The 10,785-nt window shown below is 41.3% G+C and overlaps 1 protein-coding gene across 1 annotated transcript; it reads right to left on the bottom strand.

Moving 5' to 3' along the window:
- Positions 1-1,525: 1,525 nt before the first annotated feature.
- Positions 1,526-10,278, bottom strand: LOC141010723 (E3 ubiquitin-protein ligase TRIM35). The gene is made up of 7 exons (XM_073483809.1): positions 9,886-10,278; positions 9,688-9,831; positions 8,025-8,120; positions 7,319-7,549; positions 6,563-6,585; positions 5,006-5,124; positions 1,526-2,094 (listed from the first exon to the last, which is right to left on the bottom strand). The coding sequence occupies exons 1-7, from the start codon at positions 10,276-10,278 to the stop codon at positions 1,526-1,528; spliced, it is 1,575 nt and encodes a 524-aa protein (XP_073339910.1).
- Positions 10,279-10,785: the final 507 nt, after the last annotated feature.

The raw sequence follows: 10,785 nt of genomic DNA on the forward strand, positions 1-10,785 counted from the left end.
CGGCCCGTGTCTTTGCAAACCTGGAAAATAAAGTCCTGGCCATACCACTGTTAAGGTTACAATGAAGTGGCTAGGGCTCAACATTCATGAATGTTGAGCCCTAGCCACTTCATTGTAACCTTAACAGTTTTACTCCTCACCTGTTGAGGATAACATGTTTTCTAATAAGAAATCCATCATTAACATAGCCCTAGATGGAGTTTGGGGCTCTAACATATGGAGCAGCACAATGACAGAGCCATTTGATCCACTTACTGATGGACAGCTACAATGCATATCTATATGGTGCTCAACTGATTTATTTAGCAATGCTGGCAAAAAAAAAAGGTGCTCAGGAATTTCCTAAAAAAGATGGACGCTGCAGTCTTTTGTTGGGGACTATTTTCAGATTAACAGATGTAACATTTATTTGTGACATGTCCCTGCTGGACGTAACGTCACTTTAGGAAAGTGCCTCCTACTTGTTTTTCCATTGGTTAATGCAAACATGTGACCCGTTTCTTTCAGGCTATCTTTATCTTGAATACATGTAGATGCTGTATGGAGCATAGGCCTTCTGCCTTCTGTATTCATTAATTTATCATTAACTATGTATATACATAATTGAATAGTAATCACATTTCTAACAATTCACTTTTTCTATTCTCTACCTTCAATTCTGTTTCACAGAAGTATGTTTCGGAAGATGTCTCAAGAGGGAATGTCTGAGTCATCATTGCAAGCTTATCAGTGCATAATATTGAACTTTCTGTCTGTGTGAGCACATGAGAAGGCAGAAGACAGTCTAGATAAACTGCAGTGTGTGTTCATGGTAATGAAGGAACATCCAGTGCAACACTGCGGCTCACTGATGCGCTTTAATAATTTTTAGACAACAATGGAGCTCTATGGCACAGAGACAGAAGATATATCACGCTTTGATAAACACACACGTTACATACGCGTCGAGAATCATAGTCAGGAAATCAACCATATAGTGGCCATAGTAATAACCACGGTAACAAAGAGAAAGTCAAGAGAAGTAGTAAAAAGAATGATAAAGGGTGTATAGGGAGGACATCAGAGGGGAGACTGCTGTTTGTGTACCATGTGAAACAAAAAGTCAACTAAACTTAACCAAGTAGTATTCTTGGCTTAACCTAACCAAACTGCAACTGCATGACAAAAATGTCTGGTGTGTGTGTCTCTGGTATGCTGCAAAAGTCGTGTTGTTTTGGGAACATTGATATACTGTATGTCGTTTTGGGAGTTAGTGGAAATGGACCTATTAATTTGTTTAGATACGAGGATGTGTTGCAAGAGGGGTACTAAGCAGGTTGTTAAAGCCTTGGTAACATACTTCCTAGTTAAGAAGATACAACATGTTAACAGAGTTTTGAAGCTGTATTAAGGAAAAGTTGTTTTTACTTGCTATTGAGCTGGCAGCATCCTGCACTCAAGTCTTTATGCATCTAACTGTTGGGTTGACAACCATGTTTATTTCTTCAAACTCATACTGTTCCTTTAGTATAGTGACAGTGTGATACTACTCTATGTTAACAGTCACTCTGCCTGCTGTGATTTTCAGTGGGTGTTTTGAACATGTTGTAGAGAAGTAGGGTCTCAGAATGCTGCTCCACTGCTTTTTAAAACGATAGATCAGGGTGTTGTCATTGCCATCAGAGAAAGTCAGACACCCTCTCTCCCAGTCCAGCTGAATTCTGACTCTGGTTGGTTTTCGTCTCAGTCTGAGGGGGCCAATGTGACCAGGGGAGGCCCAGAACTCCCCAGAAGAGAGGGACACAGTCCACAGGCCACCACCAGGGTCTATGTCTGAGTCAAAGGCAGGACTGAGGTTTAGATCAGAATTGGACCAGTCCTTTCGGTGGACTGACTCACGAGTCACACCGAGAGACCAGTGACTGTTATCTCCCACCTCCACCTCCCAAGTGTGCCTCCCAGAGCTGAAGTCTTCTGAACCCAAGATGCTCGGTGGACTCACAAACCTCTCTGGATTGTCTGGAAGAGGCTGCTCCTCACACACAAACACACTGGACAGGTCAGGAGACACACCTAAACACACTGAGCCTGTGTTCGGGTCCATGGTCACCGGAACTGAAGAACATAAGTGAGTGACAGTGAAACAGACACAGGAATCAATACCAAAAATCCACACACATTGTAAATGCATGTGTATACGGCCCAATCCCTTTACACCCCTAGCCCTTACCACTTAGCTCTTCCCCTCCATTTTGACATGGGGTAGGTTGTCCTGATTCTTGTTGGGATAGAGGGGTAGGGTTAAGTGTTGGGGCCACATGACCCTTCAAATGGAGGCCTTTCAGAGGCAAACTTAAAACTGAGGGTTATGAGAACTCTGTTGTTTCAATATATTAGGGTCCCTTTCTTTACGATTGTGGTGGGGTATACTCCCCTAGTGCAGAGCAAGGTGTAGTGCTGGTGAATGCAGCCTTGACTCAACTCCTCCCCCAACAAATTCCCTAATCAGGGCCAAGCTATAAGGCACCTGTGTGCCATTGTTCTGCCTCTGCCTCCTGCTCTGTCTCTGCTGTGGTTGGCAGTGTTTGGTGTCCCAGTGGCTGTCCATGTGAGGAATCCCTGTTTGCCCCTTACCAGAGTGTTTTCTGTGCTTATGTCTGGTGCATGAGTGGTGAGTAGGTTTAGTTTTTAAAATGTATTTTAACTAGTGGTGGGACACGATTAAAACAAAATTATTAAGCGCATATCAATATTTGACACGTGAAGCAACATTTTTCAATTTAAATGGATTTTGGTATATGACTGAATCAATGAATAGACACATAAATGAGCTTAAACAACAAAATTGTGTTTGTTTTTTTTTCATCACTGAGTGTTAACATAAAGTTCAATATGAATGAAGAATATTATGATTACATTGTTCACAAGGCACAAACCAGTGCATTTGTTAATTTGTCAGTCGTGGACTTACTCATTTTGGCTCTGAACCCTGTCATCTTGTCGAGTGTGGATTGGCGACACTGCCTGCTCCAACTAGGAGCGTTGTCTGTGCTAGCTGCAACATGTTTGGCATTGAGGTGGTAGCGGAGGCTGGAAGTGCTCCGGTGATAGGCAAATTCTTGCTTGCATAATTTGCACACAACTGTGCTTTTATCCAGGTTTCCACCTGGTAGTTTTTTAAAACTAAAATTTCCGCCCACCAAACCCAGCAACGACTTCTCATCAGTTTCCATTTCTCGTGTTGTGTCCTGTGCATCAGTATTACGGGTTTGCCGGGAACTCGTGCAATGAGAAACGTTCTGCACTGTTTGGAGTGCAAAAATAAATTGCGATTAAATGCACTATTTTTTTTTTGTCCCTTTTTCAGGTTCACCTGCACAATAACACTGCAATTGTTTTGCCTTTTTAGTTTTGTTTTGCCCACATTTTTACATTTAGTTTGCCTTAACCATTTAGTTTGCATTCTGCAATTGTTTTGCCCTTTTGCATTTAGTTTTGTGTTTTAAACCAACTGGGTTACCTTACTTTACTTTGTTTTGCTACCTTGTTTATTTGATTACTTGTTTTTCTGACCATTTGTTAAGTTATTTTCCCAGGCAGAGTGCCATATTGTTGGGAGGCTAGGCACCTGTGGTGAGGTCCCTTCACTTTTTGTATATGAGCAAACACACGGGTATACACTATTGACTGCACCATTTGCTGTGCTGCACTGAAGGTGAGTAGTGGTAGCACCCCTGGACTCTGCCTCTGTGTAGTCTGCCACTCCACATATGGCCTCAGCTTAGTTTTCCTTTTTTTTATATAGTTGTGGTTGGACTTTTAATATAAGTACACTGATTCTTTTAAATATTTCATATTGAGGCCTTTTTAAAAAGATGATTGTAATAAAGTCATTGTTTTCACCTTACTGATTTTAAGAGTTTCCTTTGCTTATTAACCCTTTCTTTCCCCCTCAGCAGTTCCAACCCCTGTCTGTTTACATTGATTATTTTGATTAGTTTAAAATAAAACCTTTAATTTACTTCATCACTCATGTCTCTGCCTATTCAGTAACGAGTCGGTGTGTCCTTTTCAATTTCCCAACCAATCTTAGAGGTTCAAATATTTCTTGGGGTTGCAAGTCCCCAGGTGGCTTTGTTTGGCTTCCCCCCTGAATTTTCCCCCCGTAGTGCCCTTCGCCACACAAGCATAAAACAATAGCTTCTAGTTTGCTAGCTAACAGGACTTTTTTTTTTTTTTTTTTTTTATTGCTCATTTGAGTCTTGTATTTTGACATATTTCAATCTTGCATCCCCCCCTTTGATGGCATATGCCTGAATTTGAATTTGAATTTAAATCCAGCAATAAAGTTGCTGCAGTTGGTACTGCTCCGCTCATTTCAGTGCAGACTGGCAGGATAGGAGTGCGAGTTGCTAATGTTAGCTTACAAAGCATCACTAGTGGCCAGGTAATGAAGCGGTGTTTTTTTTTATTCGATGACTTGATTGATAGCATGAAGTTGCAAATGAGGTAGTAGTGAACTACATTTAACTAGTGCTTTAACAACTTTTTGCAGTAGCTGGCTGGTTGTTTAATTACTTATTTTGCATAATGATTTAGGTAGTTAAATTATTTTTTTTTGCCATTTTATGCATAGTTAACTCCTGAACAGTTAAGCCAAATGTTTGCAGTAAACTCAATTGAATAGCATTTTCTGCTGGCAGGTGACCAATTTGTTTTTATTTTCTATAGTTTATAGTCTTCTTAATATTTTTAGTTAACCAAAATAGATTTCTCACTAGGGCAGCATTGGTATGCCTGCATCCTTGTTGGCAACCAGAGGCATTTAGAGATTTAGCCTGTTAGTAGCTGGTACAGCCAAAAGAATTGGTGGTAATTAAATTCCCCAGACTTAACATCAAATTATTTTACCATCATTACTATCTGCTGTGACACTGCTAAGTAAATTATATTGGCCTCTGACAAAAGATCTGAACTACACAATCATTTACTGTTCTGTACGGTCACAGGGTAAAGCTTTGCTCACAGTACTGGATGATCCTTAGCATCTTGTCCCAGACTTGGTGCTGCACACAGCTCTGGTGTTTGGCAACATCAATCAGAGTTCCTGATTCGTCATCAGGCTCCTTTACTCTGCACTGAGCCCTGGAACAAACAACAGCGACTAAAGATGCACTACAACATCTATACGGTCTGCATTGTATGCATTTTGAGGAACACTTGCAGGTTTTGTAAGTACATTACACTCTACAAAAATATAAATGAAAAACTTTTCTATTCACACCCATTAGTCATGAGTTAAAGTATCAAATTTAAGACTTTTTTTTATGGGCACAAAATTCTCAGATTTTGAGCACGTTTTTTTTTTTTTTTTTTTTTTTTTTTTTTTTAAATCTGTTAGTGAGCATTTCTTCTTTGCCAAGATAATACATCTACCTAACCAGTGTGGCATATCAAGATGCTGATTTAAGAGCATGATTAGTGCACAGGTGTGTCTCAGGCTGGTCATGGATGGCACCACAATGAGCCTCAAGATCTCATCAGTTATCTCTCTGCCTTCAAACTGCCATCAATACATGCTGCTGTGTTTGTCTGTTGCTTATGCCTGCCCATACCATAACTCCACTGCCACCATTGGGCACTCTGTTCACAACAGCAGAGCGCTTACTGACATGACGCCATACACGCTGTCAGCCATCTGTCCAGTACAGTGAAGAACAGGGATTAATCTGTAAAGAGAACATTTCTCCAAAGTGCCAGACACCATTGAGGTGCAGTAAGGTCAAGACCCTGGAGAGGATGACAGTGAGCTTCCTGAGCGCTTTGACAGCATGTGCAGAAATTCTTTGGTTTGTGCAAGTGCTGCAGGCAAAGCAGCCAGATGTGGAGGTCTTGAGCTGGCATGGATGCAAATCATTTGCAATTGTGTGGCTGGTTGGATGCACTGCCAAATGATCAGAAACCACACTGGAGATGACTTATGATGGTGAAAGGAACATTCAGTTCACAGGAAACGGCTCTGTGTGGTTACCTGTGTTCATTGCTGTGATAAAACTGTACATTTTGGAGTTGCCTTTCATTGTGACCAGCCCAAAGCCCACCTGTGCACTAGTCATGCTGTTTAATCACCATTCAGGTGGATGGATTATCTTGATATAGGTAGAAGTGCTCACTAACACGATTTTAAGAAATTTGTGCTAATCATCTGAGAAATACATCTATTACTTCAACTCCTGAAAAATGAGAGCCAAAAAAAGTGTTGCGATTTAATAACTAAACATTTTGTTTAGTGTAAAGATGTAGAAATGGAAAATGCCATAATCCTTATATTAGTATGAAGCACATATATTATTATATTATATATATTCCCTTGTTTTGAAGCAACATCAATCACAGAAAGCTGAATTAAATGGCTAGTGGCTATTTAAAAAAAAAAAAAAAAACTTTATCATCTTGTAAATTGGCAGCCTGATATAATAAAACTTTAATGTAGTTTTTGTTAGTATTTTGTGTACATTATATTTCCAACATAAATGTATTATGAAATGATTTCTTGTAGAACACATTAGCTAAATTAACTCACCTTTCAGAGGCCTTCTTGTAGTTCTGTGGGGACAGAGACGGAGACAGAGGGACTGATGAACGCATGGAAACAGAGCAGAAATAAACTAAAAAAGCTTTTTAATCCAAGCACAAGCTTTCTATCCAGTGACCTGGTCCAAAGTTTTACTTGGACACAGGAAATGCCTAAATTTAATGGTTCATCACTATGAATTCCTTCGTATCCTAACCCACTTTGGGCTTTCATCTAGCACTACCATCTAATCAAACTGTCAGATTTCCACGTGTTTACCTTGAAAGTTGAGCAGACAGTAATGGTGTCCTAAAGCAGCACATCACTAAAAATACTTAGATTCTCATTATCATGAGATTAATTTTGAAATGATTCATCACAACTGGGCAAAGTCTATTTATTGATGTACAGCAGATCATGGCATATTATTGAGAGCTCCAGAACAGCTACTCGATGGGCTCTGTGGTGAGACTGCCTTTTTCTCAATATTACACTTATTTAGCAGACTAATGACTAAGCGCAATTAATTTGCTGTGAGGTAAAAATATATATAATTTGTCATAAATAGGTGAAACTTGCAAAAAACACAAGAATGTATGTTTAAGATTCTTGCTAGGTTTTATGTTGCTGAATTGTCTGAACTGAATTATAGTGGCATAAAGCAGTTATTAGTCCTGGTCTCTGGGATACAAAACTGCACTATGGGATAAATATAAACAATATCTCGCAGTTAGAAGTCCCCTGCTTCCTAGGGATAGGAATAACCTTTAGAAAGCCGAAATCATCCAAGCCCATGGCCTCCTCTGTCTCTCTGATACTGCTGGTCAGCACTTGTATGTCATTGTTGATCCTGTCAATCTTCTCTTTCATCCTCTGACTCTTCTCCTCCTCTTCCTGTTTCAGCTGTGACATCAGAGCAGCCTCCTCATCACGGAGGTACTGGTGCATCTTCTCAAACTCCTCCCTCAGGACCTGGGCTGTTTGTACTGATTGGCTCTGACAATTAGGTAAAGAGATGTCATGTTAGAAGACTTATTTAATATTGACTCTGACATTTCAAAGCAATGCTGTAATTTAGTATCGAGCATGGTACAATGGGTGGCGATTTTCAGCCAATATGTATTTAAGACTTAGAAAAATTAGTGAATTTCCCAAGAATTTGTATCTACCATTTCATGGAGCAAGTTCTTTCATTCACACTTTGATCTTCTCACATTTAAGTCATTGTGTTACCTTTTGGTCACAAACAACTTATACAACAACTAAGTCTCTGATGATATACAATCGAACAATTCCAATAAGATCACATCATTGACATGTTCTTATGAAATTAAATGTTAAGTTTTGATGTCAACTCTTCATGTCCAAAGCACATGGCTCAGGAACTCCAGCGTAGCTATGTCAATGAACATCTCTCTAAGATTGGTTTGTACACACACAATACAGTCTTGAATCCTTTTTCCATCAATACCTTGATGTGAGAAGCAGTATCCTCATAGGTTTGTCTGATTGAGGTTAAACTCTCCATCTGTTCTTGGAGACTTCTGATGGCCGATCGCAGCTCTCTCTGCAGACAGAATATCTGATAAGGTATATGATAACATACTGTACATTACCATGTACACCACATACAGTCCCCTCCAAAACTATTGGAACAGCAAGGCCAATTCCTATGTTTTTGCTGTACACTGAAAACATTTGGGTTTGACACCAAAAGATGAATATGAGACAAGAGATCAGTATGTCAGCATCTATTTCCAGGTATTTACATCTAGGTCTGTTAAAAAAACTTAGAAGATAGGACCTTTAGTTTGAACCCCCCCATTTTTCAGTTTGCTGCCCAGGTATGTCCTATTACATTGATTATTCAAACAATAAATAAATAGCGCTGAATGTCTACTCTCAGTTTCAGCTTTGGGTTTTGCCTTTGCAGAGTGCATTTATGGTTAAAAAGGTGTAACCAACATGAAGACCAGAGAGCTGTCTATGGGAGAAAAGCAAGCAATTTTTAAGCTGAGAGAAGATGGAAAATCAATCAGAGCCGTTGCAGAAACACTGGCCATAGCCAGTACAACCATTTGGAATGTCCTGAAGAAGAAAGAAACCACTGGTGTACTCAGCAACAGATGTTGAACTGGTAGACAAAGGAAAACATGAGCAGTTGACAGAAACATTGTGAGAGCTGTAAAGAAAAACCCTAAAACAACTGTCAGTGACATCACCAACAACCTCCAGAGGGCAGGAGTGAAGGTATCACAATCCACCGTTCGCAGAAGACTTCAGGAACACAAGTACCGAGGCTACACCAGAAGATGCAAACCCCTCATTAGCTATAAGAATAGGAAGGCCAGATTGGAATTTGCCAAGCAGTACAGAGACGAGGCTCATAAGTTCTGGGACAAAGTTTTATGGACTGATGAGACAAAGATTAACCTTTACCGATGTGATGGAAAGGCTAATGTGTGGAGAAAGAAAGGATCTAACCATGATCCCAAACACACAAGCTCATCTGTGAAACAAGGTGGAGGTAATATCATGGCTTGGGCTTGCATGGCTTCTTCTGGGACGGGCTCATTGATCTTCATTGATGATGTAACACATGATGGCAGCAGCAAAATAAACTCAGAAGTCTACAGAAACATTTGGAACCAAACTGATCGGGAGATCCTTCATCATGCAGCAAGACAACAACCTGGAACACACTGCCAAAACAACCAAGGAGTTCATCAGGGGGAAGAAGTGGAAGGTTTTAGACTGGCCAAGTCAATCTCCAGACTCCAGAGCATTTTACCTGCTAAAGAGGAGACTGAAGGGAGAAACCCCCCCGAAACAAACAACTGAAAGAGGCTGCGGTGAAAGCCTGGAGAAGCCGAGAAGTCTGGTGATGTCAGTGGGTCACAGGCTTGATGCAATTATTGCAAGCAAAGAATTTGCAAGTAAATATCAAGTATTTTTCACTCTACTCTATTTTAAGTCTACCTGTTCCTATACTTTTGGACGGGACTGTACTTCTCAAGACAAGTGAAGTGATGTTCATGTCTTTAATAGGTGGCGTGTCCCTTTAACACATGTTGGTGCAGCCCAGCCTAATTATTGAGGGGAGTGCCGTTTGTGTGCTGGATCTGGTGTCTGACCTTACAGTCAAGGACAGCCTCCTGAATGGAGCAGCACTGGTGCTCTTCATGCTCTTCTGGCTGACACTGTTGGCAGAGTGGCTCCCCATCTTCCAGACAGAACACAGTGAGCATTTCTCCATGCTCCACACACAGCTCTTCTTTCTCCATACCCCTGTATCTGCTCACAGCGTCCCCTCCATCCTCTGCGGCCCTGACACTCTCCTCTACAGCTCCAGACAAAACCCCAGGTCTCCTGGGCTGGTTGTGGAACAGGGCTTTCAGCAGTGTCTGCAGGACCGAGTCCATCAGCTGTGATCCGTAGCAGATGGTGCAGCCGGCCTGGCCCAGCTCACCCTGGCTCAGCTCGATACATGTTGGGCACAGTTTGTGGCCACATGGCAGGGTCAGTATGCCCAGTGACTGGCAACCTGGACACTCTGTCTCTTCTTCAGGTTGGGTCGGACGCTGCTGGTCCTCAGTAGAATCTACATCTGGGGATTCCCCAACAGTGATAGTGTCTCTATGTTGATCATCAGGCGCGTTCGTATCTTTGTCTTGTCCCAGCTCCTCTTCCCCTTCATGATCAGCCTGACTGGCCCTCTCAGCCATGACAGCAATGCAGATGACTGGTTAAATTTAGCTCTGCTGACTGCACCTTTGCTGAGCAACAGAGAAGGTTTCTGTCTCTTAGTGTGTGCTGCAAGCCCACAGCAGCATCAGGTCAGAGTTGTTCTGCAGTCCACATGCAATCTGAGCTTTGCAACAGGTTGCACAATCATTTGTGCTCTCTGTAGCCTCAAGCTCCTCCCTGTCAGCTGCTGCACACACCCTCCCCTCTGAGAGGTGAAGTCACCCAAATGTCATGATAAAAATACTTGTGAGTTGAAAACAAGAGGCATCAGTCAAAAGAGACTCACAGAAGAATGGAAGGAACAAAATGACATGACAAGTTGTATCAAAGGGGCTCTGTGGAACTTCTGTGTTATGCTGTCAGCTGTTAATTTATGTAAGCAGACTCCATTTCTATAGTAATGTTACTACTGTTGCTGACTGTTGGCAGAGCGGAGAGAGGCACTGAGACGAGGCACTTGAGAATGTGCATCAAGTCACATTCTT

Source organism: Pagrus major, chromosome 16 (genome assembly GCF_040436345.1).
Source record: "Pagrus major chromosome 16, Pma_NU_1.0".
Lineage (NCBI taxonomy): Eukaryota > Metazoa > Chordata > Actinopteri > Spariformes > Sparidae > Pagrus > Pagrus major.

Excerpts from the sequence above, each read along its gene's own strand:
- LOC141010723 (XM_073483809.1), bottom strand. The coding sequence starts at position 10,278 with ATGGCTGAGAGGGCCAGTCAGGCTGATCATGAAGGGGAAGAGGAGCTG. Across the intron at positions 9,832-9,885 it reads CTGGAGCTGTAGAGGAGAGT|AAAGAAGAGCTGTGTGTGGA; the intron begins GTCAGGGCCGCA and ends AGGGGTATGGAG. Across the intron at positions 2,095-5,005 it reads GCTAAGGATCATCCAGTACT|TTCCGGTGACCATGGACCCG; the intron begins GTGAGCAAAGCT and ends TATGTTCTTCAG.